The following is a 27,217-nucleotide window of genomic DNA, read 5'->3' as shown; positions in this document are numbered from 1 at the left end:
TGACGAAGAATGCATGGTATACATTTATTTTTATTTAGCCTAATTAGATTAGATCCTCCAGGCCATGTGGCTCTTCGAACCAGATTTTTATACATATAAAGTTTACTAATTTCCAGGATGCTAGAGTCATTGCAGGGCAGCAGCTCCTGTGTGAATAACCAAAGTCGGAAATTTGGCTGTTTTTCCGTTGTATTGATAAAAAGTTAGTTATTCTTTTAACTCACAGGTCCATTACATAAAGATTATAATTATGGTCATATATTAAAATTCAACCTGCGTATGTTCCTGCTCACAAAACTCGAAAAACAGTCAGTCGATTGCCTTGAAATTGTGACATAACATTGTACTCGAATATATTCGTTACGACAGCAATACACATTTGTGTGTGTGTGTGTGTGTGTGTGTGTGTGTGTGTGTGTGTGTGCTCTGTACGTGTATGAGGACGTGCTTACACAATTAGGTTAAACAATGTAAATGTACACCATCTATTCTAGGTCAGATCCGTGTAAGCATATACCTGTATATGTATGTACTCGTATATTAAAATACAGACATTAACTATATATTTTTAAACAGCAATGTACAGGTTTCTGTTAATGCTATCCTCAAAACACTTACGTTATTGCTGTCATTCATCTGCCAGATACATGGCATAAATTACAATGTATATCCATTTTACGTTATTATATAAGGGAAACGCGGTAAATAACTACAGACGCGCATCCTTTTGCCCTTTCAACAGCAACAAACCTACGAAACAGCTAGTACAATCTTGTAAAAGAAATAAAATGTAAGTAGATGTGTTTACACTTTAAGAAGCATGCAGTAACAATAAAGTTTAAGTACAAAAGTAGGAAGAATAATAAAGAATAGAGAAATAAACTAGTCCTAGTGTTCTTCATTATGTTTATTTCCTGTGTCACACCCATTAGTAGAAATAAAAGTACAATGTTTCAGGTTTAAATACTGTCCACATATCTTACAGGTATAGTTTGTCCGCTTACTATTTTCGTGGTCAAGCAGGGCTGGCAACGCTTCCCATTTGCATTAAAACAGTGGTCACAAATTTGGTGAGAGTAATGACGGGATGTCAATTTTCAAATATATTTTACAAAGGCACGTAGAAACTGAGCGAGGTAAACGAAGCATAAGGTATCGCCTTATCAATTGATTATCAACAAATCCTCTACCGATACTTCGAAGAAACAGCCGACGTTTCAGTGGTCCATTTTCGTTTTCCACATGACTAACTTGAAAATTGATTCCACAATATTTAGAACTGAAAAAACTGTAAGTGAAGCAGATTTTGTCAGCATCTACTTCAATATTATGTTCACCATTTCAGGCTTTTTCTTGTCACTTGTATCTGTATCAGCTCAATCGTCCTTGAGTAAAATTGAGATGAGCATTACATTTTCTTTTTACTTATTTTTTGAGGGTCGTATGAAAACAGCGTTTCTTCTTTACAGAATGCAAACAGGGCTGGAAAAATTCTTTCTGTTTTTTCACCTCTTTTATCTTTTTAGGTATCTGCTATTTATTCGTCGTTAGTGTTCCTGCATAAGACAAGCGAAATTTTTCTGATAAGCTTTGAAGAAGAGTTCAGTTACTAAACGAATTATAAGCTATTACATTTCGTCTACTGTTAGCTAGTGGAGTAACCAATCTCTGTACAACATCTGTTCAAATCAAATGGCTCTGAGGACTATGGGATTTAACATCTGAGGTCATCGGTCCCCTAGAACTTAGAACTACTTAAACCTAACTAACCTAAGGACACGTCCATGCCCGAGGCAGGATTCGAAGCCGCGACCGTAGCGGCCGCGCGGTTCCAGACTGAAGCGCCTAGAACCGCTCGGCCACAAGGGCCGGCATGTACTATATCTGTGTATTTGTTACTACACTGGAATGGTTGGTTGATTTCTGTGATTATGGCTCTGAGCTCTATGGGACTTACCATCTATTGTCATCAGTCCCCTAGAACTTAGAACTACTTAAACCTAACTAACCTAAGGACATCACACAACACCCAGTTATCACGAAGCAGAGAAAATCCCTGACCCCGCCGGGAATCGAACCCGGAAACCCGGGCCCGGGAAGAGAGAACGCTAACGCAAGACCACGAGCTCCGGACTTGTGGGATTACAGGGCCAGACTGCTACGGTCATCGTTCCCTACATTGGAATGGTCCTGGTTCTTTACCAGGATACATTTCTAGATTGACGGCATAAAACTTCTTTGAATTTGCAGCTGCATATATTTTCATCCCATATTTTGATAGAACATACTGAGTGAATGGACGTCGGCCCCTAATGGCATCTTTCTTTTCGTCAATTGTGTCATCAGCTCTCACACAGGAGCAAGCGCTTCAGTTATTTACCAATTTTTTACATAAATCACGAATTGCTGCTGTATGGTCTATAGATGTCCTTTCTAGTCTACTTTCTCTAACGTCAAATCCCACAGTTGGCAATAAGCATTGAAATCTAAAGAGATACACCGTCAAACGGAAGATTTCTATGCCAAATCCATCTTTTTATTAGGATTCTACCATCTTTATCTCAAAAATCTTCAAGATTGATTCTTTCACCTTTCTAATGTCTTGCCATGATTCAAATGGCTCTAAGCACTTTGGAACTTAACGTCTGAGGTCATCGGTCCCATAGACTTTGAAACTACTTAAACCTAACTAACCTAAGGACGTCACACATATCCATGCCCGAGGCAGGATTCGAACACGCGTCCGTAGCAGCAGTGCGGTTCCGGACTGAAGCGCCAAGAATCGCTCGGCCGCAGCAGCCGGCTGAGCCACAAGAACATCTGGCCGGGTACAGCTAGGATATTAGAGTGACCAGAAGTCATGGGAAGGATTTCACATTTGAAGATATGCCCTGTACGACGCCCGAATAACTCGTCTAGATGCCTCGTGTGGCACGATTCCAGACACAATATCTGAACAGTCTCTTACAGACACATATACACACATCCAAAAAAAAAGTTTTACATCACCCCGGTTCCCAGAATTCCTGAAGATAGACGTTGACTGTGGATATTTTATCACAGACACAGTCCCTTTGACTGTTCAGAGATGTCACTAAACCCGCCCAAAGATGTAAACAACCACGCATTAGCAGCGCCTATTAAATGGAGGGGATCTGACAGCCGATCGGTTCCGGTCATTCCACCAGGAAGGAGGTACACATCTCGTGTTGTCTCTAGTTCAACCATGCCTAGACGGTCAATACCCCGGTTCGATCGCGTACACATTGTTACTTCGTGCCAGAAAGGGCTCTCAACAAGTGAAGTGTTCAGGCGTCTAGGAGTGAACCAAAGCGATGTTGTTCGGACATGGAGAAGATGCAGGGAGACAGGAGCATCTCTCAGGCCGCCCAAGGGCTACTACTGCAGTGGATGACCGCTACCTACGGATTATGGCTCGAAGGAACCCTTACAGCAATGCCACCATTTTGAATAATGCTTTTCGTGCAGCCACAGGATGTCGTGTTAAGACTCAAAATGTGCGCAGTAGGCTGTATGATGCACAACTTCACTCCCGACGTCCATGGCGAGGTCCATTTTTGCAACCACGACACCAGACAGCGCGGTACAGATGGGTCGAACAAAATGCCGAATGGACCGCTCAGGACTGGCATGACGTTCTCTTCACCGATGAGTGTCGCATATGCCTTCAACCAAACAATCGTCGAAGACATGTTTGGAAGCAACCCGGTCAGACTGAACGCTTTAGACACACTGTCCAGCGAGTGCAGCAAGTTGGAGGTTCCTTGCTGTTTTGGGGTGGTATTATGTGGAGCCGTCGTACGCCGCTGGTGGTCATGGAAGCCGCCGTAATAGCTGTACGATACGAGAATGACATCCTCCGACCGACAGTGCAACCATGTCGGCAGCATATTAGCGAGGCAATTGTCTTAATGGACGACAATTCGCGCCCCCATCGTGCACATCTTATGAATGACTTCCTTCAGGATAATGACATTGCTCGACTAGAGGGGCAAGCATGTTCTCCAGACATCAACCCTATCGAACATGCCTGGGATAGAGTGAAAAGGGATGTTTATGTACGATGTCAGCCGCCAACCACTCTGAGAGATCTACGCCGAATCGCAATCGAGGAGTGGGACAATCTGGACCTACGTTTCCTTGATGAACTTGTGGGTAGTATGCCAGGACGAATACAGGCATGCATCAATGCAAGAGGACATGCTACTCGGTGTCAGAGGTACCGGTGTGTCCAGCAATCCGGGCTACCACCTCTGAAGGTCTCGTGTATGGTGGTACAACGTGCAATGTGTGGTTTTCATGAGCAATAAAAAGGGCGGAAGTGATGTTTATGTTGATCTCTATTCCAATTTTCGGAAGTAAGGTGATGCAAAACTTTTTTTGATGTGTGTGTATTGAACACGGCAGCACATCACTGGTTAACTTTGAACGTAGGATGGTAATTGGCGCGATGGTCGGCCGTTATGGCCGAGCGGTTCTAGGTGCTTCAATCCGGAACCGCACGACCGCTACTATCGCCGGTTCGAATCCTGCCTCGGACATGGATGCGCGTGATGTCCTTAGGTTTAAGTAGTTCTAAGTTCTGGGGGACTGATGACTTCAGATGTTAAGTCCCATAGTGCTCAGAGCCATTTGAACAATTTGACAACTGGAGCGAGACTCATATAGGAGACTACACAAGAATTTTGGTTTCCGATATCAACAGTGTCTATAACTCTTCCTGTTGTGGTTCTCGAACGCTGTATTCGAAGGAACCCAGTACTGAACACAATAGCCAACAGTAACTCAAAAGCAGAAGGTGACATTTATAAACAGACTCATCAATATAAGAAGTAGCAGAAGACGACGACAGATGGTTGGAGTAGTTCTACTACTGACGTTGAAACGAGTGACACTGAAAACACTGACACAGCATAGACACACAAAACTTATACAAAATTGAGCCGTGCTGCGGCTAGCGTTGGTGATGGTTTTAGGTTGAAGGCCAGACCGTATCGTTTAGTTGACATAGATGCACTTGTTTGCCTTCTTCTCGTGTTGACCGGCGCCACTTCGTTTCGCAAGTGGTGCCTGTCCGCTAATGGCAGCAGTGGCGGTTATCGAAATGTAGTAACTGTGTCTCTATCTTTGGGGAAACGTTGTTGTTCTTCCGGATCGTGTCAGGGGGCAGTTCGGTTGGGGACTCAGGAGGAGCCAGGTCCGCGGAGTGCGAGAACACGCCAGGACCGCTGGTGGCGCGCATCGACTGCCAGGTCGAAGGCCTGTGGTCACGAGGGGGCATGACCTCGTCGTAAACCGGAGTCTGCAAGCTTTGAGTGCATTTGGATTCTTGAGCTCGTGTTGCTGCTCGCAGTATAGACGAGGCGAAGAGCAGCGAGTGGAGTGCTTGGGGAAGGCGGATCTGATTAGCTTTCCTGGACTTCTAATTACTAATTATTGCGTTCAGTTCGTTACTATTTGTTAAGTTCAACCAGCGGTATTTTTCCTGCCTCATGGCCGCTAACGTCCCAGTTGCCTGCCCTGTGGGTTAGTGTAGATTTCCTCTCATTGCCGCTGCTGTCCGGTGAGGCGTGTAATTTTGACAGCTTGCTTGAGTGTAGGTTGATTGGCTATTCTTCTACTCTGGTGGTAGTGATTCCTTTCTCGTTCTGGGCGCCCTAAGCACAGTATTCTGCGAGCGGAGCCCAGACCGCCGGCTCCGGCTTTGGGGTATTTTTACATCTTTGCATTTGGTTTATTGGACGTCATGTAGCCTCAGCAAGATTATCATTAGTCATTCGTTAGACTGCCACTAGTCTCAGTTACCATCTTGTGGTGTGAATGCAACTCTTGGTTGCCTGTCTCATCGCTCGCGAAAGTGTTTTTTCCGGACCTACTAAGAGGTCGATACATGGTGCACTGTCTGTGACTGGCCCTTGCGTTGTATTATTGTATTTGCTGTTTTATTGTATATTCCTAACTTTTTTATATAATTGCCATTCTTGGCGTTACAGCAGGTTTAAATGGTTGTGCTACCAAGTTTAGCCTCATTTTGTCTCACCCATTTGGTGAACAGTTGCCTGTCTTTTTAAAATTAACCTTTGCTATTGCATTGCTGTTTTTCAGTATGTTTGTTAAATTTTTTATAATTGCCGTTCTTGGCGTTAAAGGCCTTCAGCCGTGACTGTGCTTACTTGCCTTAAAATTCTAATTGGGATCACAATGGCTTGTTTTTAAAACATCATTCGCTGTGTCTGTATTTTATGCTCAGTTGGTAAATTGTAACGCAATGAAAGCGCTATTAATTACACAGTTGCTTATTCCTTCATTAATAACGTGTGATATCTTTATTTGTTGCTGAGTCTGGAATTACCATTTTAAAATAAATGTGCGTAATTGCAAAAGAGAACCAATAGTAACTGATTACGGCCCCGTCCACAATCGTAACGGAATCCTTGACTAACAAGTTTCAAGTTAAAAGACATTAAACATGCACAACAAGTAACATGAACAATAACCAAAGAGTGCAATTTGTATCTCAGTATTTACAAATGTAATTAAATGTAGAAGTAATTAGAATAGTCCATGGATAGATATTGTTCTAAAATCCACGTCAAACATGTACACATTATGATAAAGTAATAATATAATGAACACATCATTGTAAATGTAATAATATGAATGTAAAATAAAGTAACATACGACCCAGAAGTCATAATAAAACTTGAAATAGAAAAACTGTATTTACTACTAGCATCTGAAATTTATTGCTCAACTCATTCTTCTCTCTCATTCCTACTGCTGAGTCCATATTCTCCCGCAACTCTTATCTTCTATTCCTTCCCGTAATAGCGCGTTCCAGTCGCCAATCATTTAGATTTTCATCTCTTTAACATAGTGAATCATATATTCAATACTGATATACACTTCTTCCAGCTCTTCATCTTTTGCTTGCAACTTCAGCATGTACACGTCAGCTATTGTTGTTGGCGCTGGTCTGCTGCCGATGGGTCGAAACAAGGGGATTCTGTTGGTTGCTCAGTTGTTTTTGCGGATCGTGTCCTCAAGGTCCGACTGCCTCAGACTTTTACTGTCTTTGATGCAGAATTGTCTGCGATCTTGCGGGCACTGGAGCAGATGAGACATTCTTCCTCTCCTAAATTTCTTGTTTGTTCCGATTCACTCAGTGCCCTTCACGCATTGCAACGTTTGTATCCGGCAGACAAAATAGTCCAGACCATCCAGGATGCCCTCCTCCTACTACAGCGACTGGGGAAGGTTGTAGCTGTCTGCTGGGTTCCGGGGCATGTCGGCATTGCTGGGAATGAAAGGGCAGATCTCGCAGCCAAGGAGGCGTGTCTCGCCCCACAAGTATCTCAGTGTGCTATCCCCCTGCACGCACTCACCTCGCTGTTGAGCTCACGAGTCATGCGTGAGTGGTAGGGTGAGTGGCTGGAAGTGACTGACAATAAGCTCCGTATAGTCAAGCCCACAACGCGTGTGTGGTGTACTTCCTTTCAGCCCCATCGACGGGACGAGGTTCTCCTCACTCGGCTTCGGATGGGTCACAGCCGTATTACGCTTGACTTCCTGCTCCGGCGAGAGGACCCTCCAATGTGTGGTGCTTGCGGCGTCCAGGTCACGTTTTATTGGATTGCGTTTTATTTTCTGACCAGCGGGCCGCGGCTGACTTGTCAGCGGACCTGTCATCTCTTTTAGGCAACACTCGGACGAATGTGGTTAAAGTTTTAAAGTTCTGCGCCATGTCAAATGTTTTTACAAAGATTTTAGGGAGATGATTTTAATTTGCTCACTGTGTGACAAGCTCGCCCATATTTTATGTAAGTGGCCAGCCAATGACAATTTCCTGTGGCATTCTTGTTGCTATGTTTTCCCTTTCCTTAGGTTATACTTTCTTATGTAGCATTTTCCTTCTTTTACTGCTTTCTTTGAGTGCGTGCTTCAGTTTTATTAGGTCTGTCCACATTCGTTCCTTTTGATGTGTGTCAGGGCGCTGATGACATCGATGTTGAACGCCCATAAGCCCCAACACACACACCGATTCTTTTGAGAATAACCCTATACGTGAACTTTTCAACGTAACCTCACTCTGTCTCTTACTTTCCTATTCATAATGAATCCTATTTCCGTTACACCATTTGCAGCTGCGGTTTTATTACCATACACTGACCAGAAATCGTAACTTCTTTCCATTTCCCTTCATTGAACCCATTATATCCAGACTGAACCAATCTATTTCTCTCTTCAGATTTTCTAACTTCCTCGCAACATTCAGGCAACTGACATTCCTCGCTCTTACTCGCAGAATGTTACCCTTCCATTGGTCATTCGATCTTTTTCTCATGGTCACCTCCCCCTTGGAAGTCTCTTGCTGGAGATACCAAAGGGGGAGTAACCCGGAATCTTTTGTCAAAGGAGAAATATTTGAATTACATGCCACATGTTCTTTGAACACACATTGTGTCTTCAATCCTGTAATTTCCATTGCTTCTGCAGACGCATGTCGTTGATCATTGCCGAAAAATCTGTCTTTTAGGGACAGTTTCCCATCCTATGAGCAAGAGGGTACCTCGAACCTCTACCTGCTGCTCCGTCCTCTGTGGCAGAACCAGAGTGACTCCCAATGCCGAAAGTCTTTAGCCGCCATTGCTGATGATTTTATCCAATTCTGGGCGGTAGCGTGGTTCGATCTTGTAGCCTATGAAGTTTTGATTACTAGTCGAAGATACCCTTACAAGGAAAAGTCACCAATTTCTTCTCATACTTTAAGGAGAGAAGAAAATACATTTGAAGGATATCAGCTACACCAAACAATTTCGTGCGAAAATTTGAGCCATAATTCTGAAAGTAGGCGGTTATGAGCTTCTGAAACAAAAGCTTTTGAACTTTCGTGCGCACCAGTTGTTTGTCACTCGCTCCATCCCACAGCAGCCACTTAACGTTCGAGCACGGAGTACTGTACAGTGGAGTGAGTAAGAGGTTTAATTATTAACATCGCTATTGGGCATCACTTTGCTTCCATTTTAAAGCTGGCGCTGTTAAAGTGCTGTGCTCCTCTCTTCAACGTGACATACATGCCAAAACTGTAAATAGAAAATCATTAACGTCATTTCATAATAATTCTCCACTCGTTTGGATTTATTCATTTTGATTTGAGGTCTATATACAGCTGCATAATATCAATACAAGAATATTGGTAAAATAATATTGAAAGTATAGAAGATGCGTGAGGTATGTGATTATTCGAAGCAAAATAATCTAGTAAACCTGGGCTCCAAAATGCTGCCTTAAGATCTGTGAGCACTTATTCAGTAGAGGACAGGTCCCATAGTAGCGAAGATGAACAAGTACTTACAACTCTTAAGGTATGTACTTTAGACCCATGTTTACTGGACATTTTTTGCATGTTTTGGTTGGTACAACCAACTCTCAAAGTAGGGAAAGCAAAGAGCTTTCAGTAAAAGAGGTTTCTTTTCACAGTACCAAAAATGAAGAAGTACTCACAGCTTTTAAGGTATGGAGCCCATGTTTACTAGACTTTTCTGCTTCGAATCATCATTTCTGTCAAATCCCTGAATATTGACGATCCCCCCTGAAGCGCCCTGTATGTGAGTGAGGTTGACGTACTGTATTACATGCTCATATTACTGCTATTAGTATAGAACAGGATTTCAAAACACTTGGTAGGACGTGTCCACCTTTCGCCTCCTCTTCCCTCATCTATAACATCCCTCGAATAGGGGGGCTGTGGTTGTCACCCTTGCTGTGCAGTACTTTGGATTCGGGCATCATGCAGCTCTATTGGGCGAAGTGTCAAGCAACTGGTGCGCACGAAAGCTTAAAGCTGTGATTACAGAAGGTCGCAACTGCGTAGTGTCAGAATCGTGGCGCAAAGTATTCCGTCTGAGTCGATTGCTGGGGCTGACTGATATCTTACAAGTTTTTTTTTTCTTACAAGACACCCTAGACCAAGAAAAAATGACGCGCCACCAAGGAATTATCCGAATGGGACGGAATCGGTAGATGTGATTTATATGTAGTGAGAAACAAGTGATTACAGTTTCAGTAAAATTAGATGATTTATCAGGAGAAAAAACTTCACAAACTGAGCATTTGGGGGGAGATGCGCGACCTTGCTGGTCAAGGTTTACTTTGGCAAGCACGGAGACAAACTGTCGAAACTTTTGCTGTGTGCAAGTGGACACCATCATGCTGAAATGTAAGCCCACGATGGCTTGCCGTGAAGAACAACAAGACGAGGCGCAGTATATCGTCGACGTACTGCTGTCTGTGAGGGTGCCGTAGATGACCAGAGGGGTACTACTATGAAATGAAATGGCACCCCACATCATCAGTCTTGCATATCGGGCCATATGGCAGTCGACACTCAGGTTGGTATCCCACTGCTGTTCAGGGCATCTCCATACATGTCTTCGCTGGGTTCGGCCCTTGTGGCCTAGCGGTTCTAGGCGCTTCACAGTCCGGAACCGCACGACTGCTATGGTCGCAGGTTCGAATCCTGCCTCGGGCATGGATGTGTGTGATGTCCTTAGGTTAGTCAGGTTCAAGTAATTCTAAGTTCTAGGGGACTGATGACCTCAGATGTTAAGTCCAATAGTGCCATTTGAACCATCTTCGGTGATCACCGCGACTCAGTTCGAAGCGGGACTCATCACTAAAGACAATTGTACTCCACGCATTGAAATACCAGGCCGAAGATGTGTCTGGAGACGTCCAAACAGCGATGGGATGCTAACCTGACTGTCGCTCACCACACGGCCTGACAACCAGGAGTTATGGTCTGGGGTGCCATTTCATTTCATTGCAGAAAGCCTTTGGATGTCATCCACGGCACCTTCACAGCACAGCTGTACGTCGACAATATTCTGTGCTCCGTTTTGCTCACCTTCTTGGCAAGGCATCCTAGGCCTACATTTCAGCAAGATACTGACCACCACACACGGCGGGATTTTCTGTGGTTTGTCTTCGTGCTTTTCAAATCCTACCTTGGCCAGCGAGATCCCCGGATCTCTCCACAACTGAGTACGTTTGAAGCAGTCAGCTCAGTGATTTTGACGCTATCTAACGCTCAAATTGGACAGACGTTGGCACGATATCCCTCAGGAGCACATCTAACAACTCTGTCAATCAATGCCAAGCAGAGTAACTGCTTGCACAAGGACCACAGGTAGACCATCGAGTTACTTGCTCAGTTTGTAAAGCCCTTTTCATGGAATAAATCATCCAGATTTCCTGAAATTGTGATGATTTGATTGTCTATACATGTACTTGTGCGTTGCACCTACCGATCTTCGTGCGATTCGGTTAATTCCTTGATTGTGATTCTCTTTCCCTAGTGTATATGAGGTCAGTGTGGTGATGTTTCCTTGTTAGGTATGGTGACGATGTCTGCGCGAAACTGGTTCTAAAGTAATTCAATGAATGGAAAACGTAGACAATCATAATTGTCTTTAACTGATCACTTATAGTTTCTTTGTTTATAATTGTAAATATAAGAGGATGAGTCAAATGAAAACCTTAAATTTGTAGTAACAAATCGAAATTTCGCACCGTTATCCTGTAAGTTGGTAAACGTGCTACAAACAGGGTGCAGATTGGCCTGCAGGTGGCAGCATAGTGCAGATGCACACATACCGTCGCAGTATCAGTATCAAGATGGCCGCCCCACTTGCGACTTGCACCACGGAAGAACAGCTTTCTGATATTCGGTTTTTGCGTAGTGAAAGTGTGAAACCTACTGAAGTTCATCGACGAATGAAGGTTCAGTACGGTGATGCATGTTTGTCACAGCAGCAAGTCTCAAAATGGAGTAGTAAGTTCGCAAATGGTGTGACTTCAATGGAACATGCTCCTCGTCCAGGTCAGGCACAACGAGTTGTGACTCCACAGAACATTGCAGCAGTTGAAGCCATAGTGAAGAAAAACCGCCGAGTGACACTGAATGACATTGCAGCATGTTACACCAGATTGTGCATCATGTGCTCCAGTTTCACAAAGTGTCTGCAAAATGGGTGCCAGGGCAGCTGACACCTGAAATGAGAGAACGACATGTTGATGCTAGTGAAAAACTTCTTCGGCGCTTTGAACGAGAAGGTGATGGCTTCCTTGCAAGAATCGCTACTGGGGACGAAACCTGGGTTCACTTCCACCAACCGGAAATGAAGAGAGCGAGCAAGAAACGGCACCATTCTTCATCATCAAAACGAAAGAAGTTTCGAACAGAACCATCAGCAGGGAAGGTTATGCTGACTCTTTTGGGACGAAAAAGGCGTCATTTTGGAACATTACATGCCTAGAGGGACAACTGCTACCAGTGCATCATACACAAATCTCCTAAAAAATCATCTGCGGTCTGCAATCAAATCAAAGCAACGTGGATTGCTGTCAGCAGGTGTCCTTTTGCAACATGAGAATGCAAGGCCACACACTGCCTGTACAACAGTTGTAACAATCACAGACCTGCATTTTGAGTGTCTTCCTCATCCACCATACTCATCAGACCTTGCCCCAAGTGATTTCCATATGTTTGGACAACTCAAAGACGCAATGGGAGGAGAGAAGTTCCGTTCTGATGAAGAGGTACGCCATGCGGTGCATGAGTGGTTGCGCGGACTACCAAAAGATTTTTTTTAAGGAATTTATGTACATTGTAAGTGTTGTAGTTGGCAGGAGAGCCAACACCGTGTTACTAGAGCAGGCCGAAAGGCACGCGATTTAGCTCACGCAGGCTGGCGTGAGGTCTGGAACAGGACAAGGAAATTAGAATTTAGAAACAACGGACGTAGCTGGTGGAATACTTAACTTTAATCCATTAATGACGAACGTCGGTTTTGATGGTACATAGTTCATAATATCAATAGTAACTGATAATGGCCCGCATCTCGTGCTCGTGCGGTAGCGTTCTCGCTTCCCACGCCCGGGTTCCCGGGTTCGATTCCCGGCGGGGTCAAGGATTTTCTCTGCCTCGTGATGGCTGGGTGTTGTGTGATGTCCTTAGGTTAGTTAGGTTTACGTAGTTCTAAGTTCTAGGGAACTGATGACCATAGATGTTAAGTCTCATAGTGCTCAGAGCCATTTTAACTGATAATGGCGCCTTGCTAGGTCGTAGCAAATAACGTAGCTGAAGGCTATGCTAACTATCGTCTCGGCAAATGAGAGCGTATTTTGTCAGTGAACCATCACTAGCAAAGTCGGTTGTACAACTGGGGCGAGTGCTAGGAAGTCTATCTAGACCTGCCGTGTGGCGGCGCTCGGTCTGCAATCATTGATAGTGGCGACACGCGGGTCCGACGTATACTACCACCTAGCAAGTGTGGTGTCTGGCGGTGACACTACACTAAGCACTGGAGGACTTGCATTGAGCCTGGGGGAGATTATGTTGAAAAGTGATACAGCTTTGTACCACTTCTGCGCAATAAATAATATTTATAAAATATTTAAGGTTTTCATTGAACTCACCCTCGAAGTCTTCACTGTCTAACGCCGTATAAATAAGTGCTTGAAGCAACGTACTCGGACGCCATAATCTCAAAATATGCGTCCTCTGATTCACCTCTGGCACGCTGTGTGTTGCAGTACGAACTGCTGTTGGTGGCGGTGTCTGAGGAAGGCCGCGCCGTGGGGCAGGCGACGCTGCTGGTGAGAGTCAAGGACGCCAACGACCTGCCCCCCGTGTTCGAGCAGCCCGTGTACCGCGCCACCGTCACCGAGGAGGACGACCACCACTTACCCAGGAGGATCCTCACCGTGAGTATGGCTAGCACCACCCACTGCCAGTACATACATCACCTAAAAATTGGCCGAGTACTACCATTCCGAGGGTGACTGATGTACATACACACTGATGGGCCGAGACATTATGACCACTTGTTTAACCCTTTGTTGCCTGATGGTACTTAAAAGTACCAGTAAGTTTTGACACTCATTATTTTCTCGTGGTACAGTTTCGTGATCTGAGAGCCTGTCGGTACGTAACAGTAACTCTGCTCTACTGTTTCATAGACGTTATTGTGCAATACATAGATCTCTCTGGCGGTCAGAGCTTGAAATTGTTTTACGCGCGCTGCTGTGAAAACAGAAGATTGTATGTGCTTGTTTCCATGGTATTGCCAGAATTTGTGCGCAACTTATTGAAACTTCCGTTGAGTTTTCTATTGTACGTACTTACCTTCTTTGTTTTTTTTATAATAGTTTGAAGCATTACATTACAAGTGAATGAGATAAAGTGGAAAATATAAGGCGGACTTATTAGTACCGTCAGGTTGTGCGAACACTTTATTGTAGCAAGAATGCGTTTCCTCTCACTAGTTGTTCTGTCCACTTTTTCTCACACAGAAATCGGTAAATACGTTTGCCTGTGGAACAATTAGAACAAACAGGAAAGATTTGCTAGGGAATTTACCTAAGACAAAATGTCTTATTCAAATAACAGAGAGTCATCTTTAGACTTAACAGTATTTCGATGGAAGGAAAATAAAGTAGTGTATTTTGCATCAAACTTCCATGGCACTGAACAGAGAGTAGTGACAAGAAAACAGAAAGATGGAACTAGTATGACTATACCATGTCCAGTTGTTGTATGTGATTACAGTAAAAACATGGGTGGTGTGGATCATGCAGACAGATTACGTTCAACTTATGGTCTTGAAAAGCGGTCAAAGAAATGGTGGCACCGTCTCTTCTGGGGAACAACAGAAATTGCTTTTGTCAATGCTTACGTCACTTTCAGTGATCTACATGGGGCACTGCCACTGCAGGAATTCAAGCGTGCTGTGGCACTAGGGCTAATGAATGAACAGCAAGTGCCAAATCTCAAAAAGAGAATTCTGCTAAAGATGAAATAACTCTCCCAAAAAGAAGGAAGGATAACTTTTCTGTTCCGAAGGATGTACGTCTTGGCAACTGAGAAAACCATTTTGTAGTGTTCAGTTGTAAAAGAGGACAATGCGAAATGTGTGAGAAAAATAAAATTCAGTCGAGACCACATTCACAATATAGTACATGTAAAGTGTATTTGTGCTGCAATGAGAAAAAGAACTGTTTCCCAAAATTTCATGAGGTATCATTAAATATGTGATATGTATATACTGTCAAAAATTTATAGCTAAGTTACTATGTATTGTAAAGTTGCTCTAGAATAAATTTATGCGAAATTTAAAAAAAAATTCAGAAATATCATATTTCTGTTAATTAATTTTCTAATGTAAAAATATTTAATATTTATGTGGAAAAAAGTACAAGTTATAAAAATTGGAGCATTTTTCTGCGCATGATGTGATTCTGTCCATGGAGTCTGACGGTACTTCTGAGTACCAGGAGAGAAAAAAGTTGTGAAAAATAAAATAAAATTTTACAAAAAATCCTACCGTCATTTTAGGCCACAATAGCATAAATACTGCAAAGAAAAAGTTAAAAAGTAAATTTTTTCTTACGTCAGGAAACAAAGGGTTAATTGGGTTTTGGTTCTGAGTTGGAAGGAAATACGCGAGCCACTATACGTAGCATAGATGCGACAAAGTCCTTCGTAGGTTTCTGGATGTACATAGCAGCAGATACCTACGCACAGGTCCCGCAGTTTCACGTACTGATGGGTTGTGAACGCGGAGCTGATGCCAGATAGAAAGCCAGATGTGCTCCGTCGGGTACAGACCAGGTGGAATTGGTGGCCAAGATACCAATGTGAAGTCAGTATCATGCTGCAGAATTCTGGTCCAGTTGCACGGACATTTGGTGTGGTGGACAATGCTATAGCCGTCGGGTAAGACATTAGCATGAAGGGTTGCAAGTGATCTGCAATGATGTTCACGTTGCCCACTGCTGTTCTGATGTCTTCGATTACTACCGCAGGTCCCAAGGGTAGGTCTGGACACCCACGCGTTCATGGTGCGGTGCATGTTTCCAGCAGCTGTCCGCCTCGAAGACGTTGTATCCGGAGCCAGCTATCGAAATGGTGTAACAAGAAACGTGATTCCTCCTACCAAACCACATGTTTCCGTTTGTCGACAGTCTAATCTCGATGATCATGCTTACTGCAGTCATCACTGGTGACATTATTGGGTCAATATGATAACATTGCAGTCTGGAACACTTGCTCGGCACCAAAACTGTGTTCTGTCGTCAGACATGCAAGCTTCTAACCTCCACACTTCGTGATGAGGCGTGCACATCCAATACCCTGCTACCTACTCATGGTTTTACCGTCCTGCAACCGCTTTCCATAGATGCTGACGACATTTTCAAGTGAACGTCCCAACAGCTTCCCCCATTTCCGAGATCACCGCACCAGTGTGCCTGACCATAATAATACGCCCCTTGTCAGAGTCACTTACACACTGAATTTCCCCATTTCCCATCAATATAGTCGCTGGAATGATTCCCAATTCTTCTCTTCTCCACTTACATAATTTCCTTACGCACCACGCGGCACTTAGCATCGCTATACAGGGTGGTCCATTGATCGTGACCGGGCCAAATATCTCACGAAGTAAGCGTCAGACTAATAAACTACAAAGAACGAAACTTGTCTAGCTTGAAGGGGGAAACCAGATGGCGCTATTGTTGGCCCGCTAGATGGCGCTGCCATTGGTCAAACGGATATCAACTGCGTTTTTAAAAAATAGGAACCCCCATTTTTATTACATATTCGTGCAGTACGTAAGGAAATACGAATGTTTTAGTTGGACCACTTTTTTCGCTTTGTGATGGATGGCACTGTAATAGTCACAAACATATGGCTCACAATTTTAGACGAACAGTTGGTAACAGGTAGGTTTTTTAAAATTAAAATACAGAACGTAGGTATGTTTGAACATTTTATTTCGGTTGTTCCAATGTGGTACATGTACCTTTGTGAACTTATCATTTCAAAGAATACATGCTGTTATAGCGTGATTACCTGTAAATGCCATACTAATGCAATAAATGCTCAGAATGATGTCCGTCAACCTCAATGCATTTGGCAATACGTATAACGCCATTCCTCTTAACAGCGAGTAGTTCGCCTTCCGTAATGTTCGCACATGCATTGACAATCCGCTGACGCATGTTGTCAGTGAATCACGATAGCAAATATCCTTCAACTTTCCCCACAGAAAGAAATCTGGGGACGTCAGATCGTGCAGGCCATGGGATGGAGCTTCGACGACCAATCCACCTTTCATGAAATATGCTATTCAGTACCGCTTCAACCCCACGCGAGCTATATGCCGGACATCCATCATGCTGGAAGTACATCGCCATTCTATCATGCAGTGAAACATCTTGCAGTAACATAGGTGGAACATTACGTAGGATATCAGTATACATTGCACCATTTTTGATTGCCATGGATAAATGGGGGCCAATTATCCTTCCTCCCATAATGCCGCACCATACATTAACCAGCCAAGGACGCGGATTTTTCAATTGTCGCAGCCATCGTGGATTTTCCGTTGCCCAATAGTACATATCATGCCGGTTTACGTTACCGCTCACGGTGAATGACGGTTCGTCGCTAAATAGCACGCGTGCAAAAAATCTCTCATCGTCCCGTAATTTCTCTTGTGCCCAGTGGCAGAACTAACACGATGTTCAAAGTCGTCGCCATGCAATTCCTGGTGCATAGAAATATGGTACGGGTGGAATCGATGTTGATGTAGCATTCTCAACACCGACGTTTTTGAGATTCCCGATTATCGCGCAATTTGTCTGCTACTGATGTGCGGATTACCCGCGACAGCAGCTAAAACACCTACTTGGACGTCATTATTTGTTGCAGGTCGTCGTTGACGTTTCGCAGGTGGTTGAACACTTCCTGTTTCGTTAAATAACGTAACTATCCGGCGAACGGTCCGGACATTTGGATGATTTCGTCCAGGATACCAAGCAGCATACATAGCACACGCCCGTTGGGCATTTTGCTCCCAATAGCCATATATCAACACGATATCGACCTTTTCCGCAACTGGTAAACGGTCCATTTTAATACGGGTAGTGTATCACGAAGCAAATACCGTCCGCACTGGCGAAATGTTACGTGATATCACGTACTTATACGTTGGCGTCTATAACAGCGCCATCTATCACAAAGCGAAAAAAGTGGTCCAACTAAAACATTCATATTTCTTTACGTACTACACGAATATGTAATAAAAAATGGGGGTTCCTATTTAAAAAAAGACAGTTGATATCCGTTTGACCTATGGCAGCACCATCTAGCGGGCCAACTATAGCGCCATCTGGTTTCCTCCTTCAAGCTAGACGAATTTCGTTCATTGTTGTTTTTCGTTTGATTCTTATTTCGTGAGATATTTGGCCCGGTCACTATCATCATCATCACCCCATCATCTACTCGCACATTCACGTATTAGGTTCGAGGAACCTGTTTCGGATTCATCTTTCCATGCGCCACTCTATGCCTCTTAACACCTTTGGGCATACACTGCCAATATTTTTTAGGGTAACCATCGTGTTGTATTCTATTTATATATGGTGATCCAGAACTCCACCGACATTCAAAGGTTGTTCAGGGACAACTTCTGAGTAATTAGGTACAAGGTACCGACGGTCTCAGGTGGCTTGATATAGAATAATAATGTAACTACGATTTATTCGATTTTTTACCGCAGTAACACTTGTTTCTGTGAAAATGCCTTCGCAATAGTGAAGAAACCTGTAATACGCAAAAACCAAAACATACAACATACAACACATAACACAGAGTAATACAACAACCCTCAGATGTAACACTGTGTTAAATGTGGTCGCCATCGATGGGGGAACAATTCAGCGCAGCGTCTTTGTGCCGCTCTCCCATTACATTCAGTGAACCCATATACGAGGTGAAAATCGGCCAACTCTTAAATAGTAAACCTGTGAGTAGTGCTGCTGTGTATCATTGTTAATGCACAACTAACACTCCCGGAAAACGAAACCCTAGACAGAATAGATCAGCACTGAGGACAAGAGTTAAATAGGGTATTACTGTTGACAGCAGAAAGTACCGTGAGCAAATGGAAACAAACTTAACAGCTCAAATCGTCGATATTTGCACCATTGTGGACTATTTTCAGTGCAATACAGGAACATAGCTAACTGGGGCAAGAAACCAAACGAAATGCTATAACGCTAACGAGCCGCCGAAGACCGCTGATCCCTTACACCAAAATACTCAGAAGGTACCCCGGACAGCCTCTTAGTCTGTAGAGTACTGGTTCATCCTGTGTGTTCATTCTATGTTTACGTTTACATCCCTTTCAGATCCCCAGATTACCATTGTGTAAACTATTTTTTACTGTATCTTAGGTCCAACATAAATATTTTTCATCAATGGAAGCCTTATTTACACGTTTATAAATGTTCAACCTTTTCATGTTAAAAGAATCCTCCGTCCGGTCTTGATAGAACAACACTATAATAAATGAAAAGCCCCGGTTTGCTTTTGTTCCACAGGATTACTTTTATTGTGTTAACCTGTTTTCGGCTTACAATGCCATCTTCAGACATTTACTGTCTACTCCATTTTTATTTATGTACTGTTCAATTTTTTACTTTTCGATTGCATTACCACCACACAGTCAAAGACGTTACTTACTGTATGTTTCTGCTTCAGTCTAGACGTGTTACTTCTCTTCCAATGTTGTTTGCAAACATTGTAACTTCTTTGGTGACAATACTCAGTAGATGTCTGAAGCCGAAAACCGGTTAACACAATAAAAGTAATACTGTTGAACAAAATCAGACTGGTGTCTTTCATTATTTCAATCTTTTCATCAAGCGTAAGTTCTTCAACCCGTTGTGCATCACTCTAAAAATATGAACAAGTGAGTGTAGCAGTGTGCAGCAGCTTGTGATCGTGGCAGTGCTCGGAAGTGGTTGGTTGGCTATAGGCCAATACGTAGCTGAATGTTACTACTGTCGTTTTGCATGGTAATCGTCGAATGTTAAGTTTATTGCAGCAGTGAATATTTCGACATTAATTATAAAAATAGTCATGTGTATAAAGCATGTTTCGAAAACAGGTACATATATTTGTGTAAATCTTGCTTCTAACAGCATTGAACAATTGCGTAAGAGCATTAGACCGTTGAAAAGTACTCCTTCCTCCAGAAAAAAAATGTCTGAAAGGTGTACGTGCAATATGTTATTGCAAACATTTTAAGCTTCACTTCTAATAACTTCACTTCTTAATGTTTCTGCTAGGCTACAGCCTTCAACAGATTTGAGGAATTTCATTTCTGGTGTGATTATTCAATTTACGTGTTCCTTGTTCACTATCCAAGCCCCATATCCATAAAATAACAATGGAACAATTGGTGTTTTATAGAATTCAGCTTGCGTTTCTTTTGCTGTCTTTTCTTTAATGTTCGTTCTATTGTTCCACTGCAACCCTGAAATTTTCTTTCTTATTCTTTATATCTTTGTTATAGTGAAAAGAAATGTTGAAGCCCAGATAGTTAGAATGACTTACTAGCTCGATTACTTTCTGCATGCACTGGAGAGGGAAAAAAAACAGTATGTTACCAGCCAAACCTAATCCATTAGATTTCGAGCTTGCAGCCGCAGAAAACTCATTTCGTGAACTGATTGTTCGGCCGTGTACCTCCCTGCCATCTTCCGAGTGAGTAGGCGGAATGAACCTCCAGCACTCGCGTCCGAGCCTTTAAATCCGAGTCCCGCGCCACTGCGAATACCGTAGAAACACAATGGCCAGAGTTCACTTTGTGGACAGACGTTCTATTCATACAGTGGTAGCGTTATATCAGTAGAAACTGCTTTGTGGCGATGTCTTTGAGACTGGATCAAAGAAATCGCAGGATTCCATGGTTTGCACAATGTACGATGTGTACAGCCCACGAGAGATGCTTTAACTTGAGACAACTAAATACCTCATAAACGACGCATCCTATGATAAAAATGTTTTAGGTGAAAAGTTAATATTAGTAAAGGGGACATCTGTTTGTGCTATAACTAGTCACCTCCTAAGCACCCGTCCTGCACGGAGGGGGAGGGGGAGGGGGCTCAAGTTTGTGAACTCTCATTTTATTGCATATTCAGGTTCCACGCCAAGACATACGTACGGTTTACTCAAACCACTGTTTTCAACCATGGTAGATGGTGCTGTAATCGACAAATATCAAGTTTGCCCGTTTTTGCAATTAAGAACCGACGCATCTGCTTCTACATTTCATTTATGGTGTAAACGTAAACCTTTGTATTCTAAAGGTCAATAGTGATATTCAGACGTTACCTGAGTGTTGCAAATGTGATTGTCAGTACCAATAACATGGCTAAACATTGACATTTCTGGCAAATAAGCTATTTGTATGGTAATGTAGTTTTCTGTTTCCTGGGGGCTTGATTGCGGTCAGTTCGCAAACTATCGGAATGCTTGATTTCGGTGGCCGCCGTCAAACCTCGCCATCAAGCTGATTGGTTTGGGTGGTCTCATCCAACCGCCGTAACTCCCACGCTAGTCGTTATGCGACCACGGGCGGAATGCAAAACGCAACCGTTGTAATGTCCATGAGATGATAGTGACAGGTGCACCTGCCATGGATGCTGACCCAAATCAAGCATCCCAATGTTGAGAGGCAAAGAGACTCACCGTAATCAAACATCCTGATGGGAACAGAAAACTATTATATCCTCGACGTTGTTCCTGGATCACACTAAACGTAGCTCCTAACCAGACGGTGAAACGGTTAACTATACTATACTGTACAATCAAATTTACAACACTAAAATAAATTTCGAACATAGCCATCAACCGTTAGAACAAAAGTATTTACATTTATATCGTCAATGAAATTCTATTCAAATGCATCGGTTCTTAACTGGTAAAACAGACATATTTGTATTTGTCGATTACAGCGCCATCCACCATGAATAGGAAACAATGCTTTTGTGTAAACAGAACGTATTTTTTGGCGTAGAGTATGAATATGCAATAAAAATGATACTCCCATTTGAAAATAAAAAGTTGATCACTCCCACGCGGGAGGGGTGGTTCGGAGGTGGCCAGCTATAGTACAAACTATTAACTTTTCACCAAGAACCCTTTTTTCTTGTACTATGCATCGCTTTCGAGATATTTAGTAATGTCAGGTTAAAAAAGGTCACCCTATATACTTCGTAAGCTATATACTTCTGGTACCGTCAATGTTTCCCGCCCATTAGCTGCTCCGTTCACGATTCACGAATAGGGAGAATGGCATTCGGTAAGCTCAGTCAGATCCGGATCGAATTCGTGCTGTGTATTAGCGACCGTTCATCTGCTAAGAAGATGGTCTTAGTGTGGTTTGGACAGTCTTCTAAGATCGTTTAGGCAAATTCTGGCTTGGTCCCCAATCTCCACTTCAGAAAGAACAAAAACAGCTAAAATATGATCTCAGAACAAGGTTTACATTATTCCCTGGCAGATGGTGCACATGACATGCCTCCCAAGACTGTAGTGACTGAAAGCGCATTCGGCCACAATATTAAAATAAATAAATTTGCAATATGATGGAAACAGAGGACACCATACGAAAAAAAAGAGAGATACTCTAATTACAGCAGGTCTGTGCCATTCTACAGTCAAGGGTTTATCAGCGAGGACCAAGCAGGCTGGTAACACGGTACTAAGGTATCCAATTGGGAATACAGGGAATGGCCAAAAATATGTAAACGGTAAAAACACTTTACCATGCTAATATGGCATAGGAAACCCGTTGGCATTCCATACAGCATCCATTCGTCTCGGAATGGATAAATACAGGTCCTCTATTATGGTATATTGATAATTTTTATTTTATGGACCTTGTAACTACAACTGAATGAAACACAATTTTCGTGCCATACGCGTTTCGCCTTTGTTAATAAACGCGTGTGGTACAAAAATTGTATTTCATTCATTTGTAGTCAGACGGTCCGCCGGCCGGGGTCGCCGAGCGGTCCTAGGCGCTACAGTCTGGAACCGCGCGACCGCTACGGTCGCAGGTTCGAATACTGCCTCGGGCATGGATGTGTGTGATGTACTTAGGTTAATTTAGGTTTAAGTAGTTCTAAGTTCTAGGGGACTGATGACCTCAGCAGTTAAGTCCCATAGTACACAGAGCCATTTGAATCAGACGGTCCCTAAAGTAAAAATTATCAATATACCGTAATACAGGACCTGTATTTATGCATTCTGAGACGAATGGAAGCTGTATCGATTGCCAACAGGTTTCCTGTGCCATATTAGCATGGTAAAGTGTTTTTACCGTTTACATATTTTTGACCATTCCCTGTATTTCCAATTGGTGTAGAGAATGAACACGCAATAAAGGCGAAACGCGTATGGCACGAAAATTGTGTTTCATTCAGTTGTAGTTACAAAGTCCATAAAGTAAAAATTATCAGTATACGGGAATATTGCATGCAACTGAGGAAAGACAGGACTACCAAAGTTGAAGATGTTAATACAGATAAGTCCTGTATGATCTTCGTACATCCATGGTTGAAATAGAGGACAGTGGGACGTCAGCTGGTATAAATTTATATTAAAAATGAAGAAACTCCTCCAGCTGTATTTAAGATGTCGATTGTATTTTGGCAACCAGTTTCAACGTTGTAACAACGTCATGTTCAGGCCCATACGCATGTTGACGTGAACTGCGTGCGCCTGATACTAGAAGTCAGTGGTGAGATACGGACGTGCTCCGTGTAGAAGGTGGTTAGTGAGTTACTTGACCACCTTCCACACGGAGCACGTCCGTATCTCACCACTGACTTCTGGTATCAGCCGCACGCAGTTGACGTCAACAAGCGTATGGGCCTGAAGATGACGTTGTTACAACTTTGAAACTAATTGCCAAAATAAAATCGACACCTTAAATACAGCTGGAGGAATTTCATTTTTAATATAAAGGTCCCTGTATGGTTTTCAATGGAAACTTATGCCATTTTTCCTAGAAAATAGTGCCAAGTTATGGTAGCAATTATGAAGGTGGATAGAGACCTGCAACCTTCTCTCCAAAGTAGATCATAAAGGCTCAATAATACTCAAATCTGCTGCCTGTGTTGGCCAGTGGAGATAATACACTCCATCGTCGTACTCATAAAAACACTCCTGGACGATGCGTGCTTTATGATCAGAGTCCCTGTGATGGATCTGTTCAGCCAAAATGGTCCAGCACAAATTTTCATTGCCATCATTCCATTCTACAGCTGATAGTTGTCCATAACCGCAATTGCGATTATACTTAAGTTCAGCATAACGACTATAGTCACCGCAGTGCCGGTTCCTTTAGACATGCGTGCATGTCCAAAGGAACTTTGCGTTGTAATTCAGAATAACACAGGCACTGCAATATTGTATTACATCCTTTCTATTTTCTCATTGCGGAGAATATTTTTGTGGAAACTGTATACAATAAACTTTGGTCTGTTCCTATAATACCGGAGCTGCTTATTTGTGTCCGCCAGTGGTTGAAACATCACAGCCTTTGGATTTCCCTCTGCATCGTTTATTAAACGGGGAAACCGCGAGGTCTCGGGCGTCTTGTCCCGGTTGCGCGGCTCCCCCCCCCCCCCCCACCACCACCACCACCTCTCCTCCTGAAGCAAAGCAAGCGCTGTATCATGTATAAGATACTGAGGCGAGCGAGTGCACGGGACTTACCCTAGTTCACTGCTAGTAGCGTCACGTCATCGTAACGCGCCTGCATATAGTATTGCACCACATTTAACATAAAAGTAAAAATTAAGATTTGTGTGTAAAACTTTGTTAAAGTATAGTTCTATGTAATAATGTTTCAGGTAACAAATCTTAATGTTATAAAATTAGTAGTTTACGTAAAATTCACGTTTTGAAAGAAAAATAGGAGGCGCTAAATAATGACGCTAGGAAGCCAAAATTTGGTGAGAAGGTGCAGTAAGAAGTCATTAATGAGTGGTGCTGGTTTCCAAAACCATAAAACTAAAATTGACTCCAGAATCCGCGTTTTTCGGAAAAATCAGAGGCGCGAAATAATAGAGCTACAATATTGAAAATTGGTAGGATGCTTCAGTTCACCCTAATAATAATAATGGAAATACCACAATCAGTTACCTCTTCTAGTTTTTTAGTAATTTAGTAAAAACTATTTTTGTGAGTAAAATGTACATAAGCATTATAGATTAAGTACTTTAAATTTTAATGATAAAACAAATTCTTTAAGACCAATGATCATATAGGACAATTAACAAAGCTACACCAAGTTTTAGTCTTGTAGCATAATTAACAGCTGATACAAGTCTTGATAAAGCTATGGTTCAGAGGTAACAATCTACCGTTAGTTCCATTGTAAAAATTCTAGAGAGTAAAGTTTTAATTTTAGCGGGCTGAGATTTTCTACGTGCTTCTGTACTGCTCAGATGTATGTATACAAAAATTGAGAAGTTTGTAAAGCTATTATTAAATGTGATATTTAAGATTATGTGCCTGAGATAGCGATCATTTGGACGCTGCAGGCATCTGCATAGGAATGGAAAGAACAGATGCTCTCTTGGCGGTACGCGCCGGAGCTATATAAAAAGAGCGGCAGAGGCAGTAGTAAGCTCACTCCGCATTAGACCAACGCCTAGTCCACGCGAGCTTAACGCCCGATCGCGCCTCGCCTCGGGTGACGTCATAGCGGGCTGTAACATGCGCGTACTTAGCAATGTAAACGGACATTGAAAATCGCGAGGACTGTACACCGTCCTGGATCGTTTAGACTTCGGTAACAAACTGTTATTGTGCCGTCCGTGTGAAGTATAATTCCGCGTGGCAAGTGGTGACTAACTCCACTTTTAAGGCGAGCATTAATCTTTTTTTTTTAACATTATTGCGAACTATTAATAGAGCACCGTTAGTTAGAGTAATGAACTATTCGGGAGGAACTTGCTGTAGAAGTCGCCTCTGAACTATTAAACGATTGGCTGAATTAACAATATTTAATGTCTTTAGCATTTTCAGAAGTTTCGAGTAATTTGTGTGAGCCTTTAAGATAATAAAATCTTGTTTGGAACTTTAAATTTTATTGAAGCAGCCCTAATCCCGTGAAGAACTATGGATATTTTTCGTTTAGCTGGGCTGTACAGGAATGTGGCCGTGCAGACTGGGAACTGAGGTCAGTAAGTTTCCCTTCGCTTTCTGACTGGCCACCAAATTAGTTGCCAGGCTCGCGTGATTTAAGGTGGCAATGTTCAACTTTCATTCAACATTAAACAACGACTTCTTCGCCGTCCCACATATGTTGCATCGGCAATAGTCTGTTACGTGAAATGAACATTCAAACAACATCATTCGACGACTTCTTCGCCGCCCCACATATGGTGCTTATCGACCGGGAAAACTGAATTAAAAGCAAATAAAAGTGCTCGATGTGTGAAAGCGATTGGTATAAATTAACGAACTCGGTAGGCAATAACAGGACACTGAATTGAACTAGTGTGGGAACAGTGTTACCAGTAAAGGCGGGTGTAGTGTATAAACAATAAGTGTCTACCGCTGTACGTTGGGTAGTGACGATGGTGAGGAAGGCGACGATGCTGGATCGCGGCTGCCGACGGCGCTGAGACTAAAGGAAGACGGTGCGTCATTGCGGAGCTGCGCTGATCTGCGAGACAGCTGCCGGCTGCGCCGAGCGGTCAACGGTGCCTTGCTGCCCCCCCCCCCCCCCCTGGAGCTATTGCAGTAGGCGATTCCTGTGGCGGTACTCGACGCTACAGCTGCTGCTGCTGCCTTCAATACGTCGCGACGCGTCGCATCACGATCGCTGGTACACCGCGACGACATCATTCGTCGAAATCAAGCATTTAAGTTAAGTCAAAGACTTTTAAAATATTTATTAACTGCTGCTAACAAACTAAAAGATATGGAAAGTAGTGTACATTTCAGAAGGGAACCGGTCTCTGACCAAGAATCCTCACGATCAGGAATTGAGTTTAATGAGGATGGTTCCATTAATCCTTCAAATATTGAACTAGAACGTAATTTGTCACCAGTAAATTATGACTTTAATTTAAATGAGAGTGCAGGGATGCAATCAATAAGTGAAATAGAAGTCAAAAGGGAGCCAGTAGAGTTGCTAACTTTGTCAGGTAGTGAAACTGAGCTCAATATATCTCCAGCTCAGTCAAGTCAAGAGATACAAAGTATCAAGGTAGAAGCTCCGGATTGGATGCAAATACTGTTTGCCAAACTCGAATCAAA

The 27,217-nt window shown here is 42.9% G+C and overlaps 1 protein-coding gene across 1 annotated transcript in view; it reads left to right on the top strand.

Moving 5' to 3' along the window:
- The window catches only part of LOC126278901 (neural-cadherin-like), a 794,973-nt gene that overhangs the window by 461,748 nt on the left and 306,008 nt on the right, over positions 1 to 27,217 (top strand). Inside the window, exon 3 of the mRNA XM_049979176.1 lies at positions 13,618 to 13,788. Within this exon, the coding sequence (XP_049835133.1) occupies positions 13,618 to 13,788 (171 nt within the window). The remainder of the gene's footprint in view (positions 1 to 13,617; positions 13,789 to 27,217) is intronic.

The sequence above is a fragment of the Schistocerca gregaria genome, chromosome 6, assembly GCF_023897955.1.
Source record: "Schistocerca gregaria isolate iqSchGreg1 chromosome 6, iqSchGreg1.2, whole genome shotgun sequence".
NCBI classification, from domain to species: domain Eukaryota; kingdom Metazoa; phylum Arthropoda; class Insecta; order Orthoptera; family Acrididae; genus Schistocerca; species Schistocerca gregaria.
The sequence above is the reverse complement of the archived record's forward strand: the minus strand, read 5'-3'. Positions and strand labels throughout refer to the sequence as shown.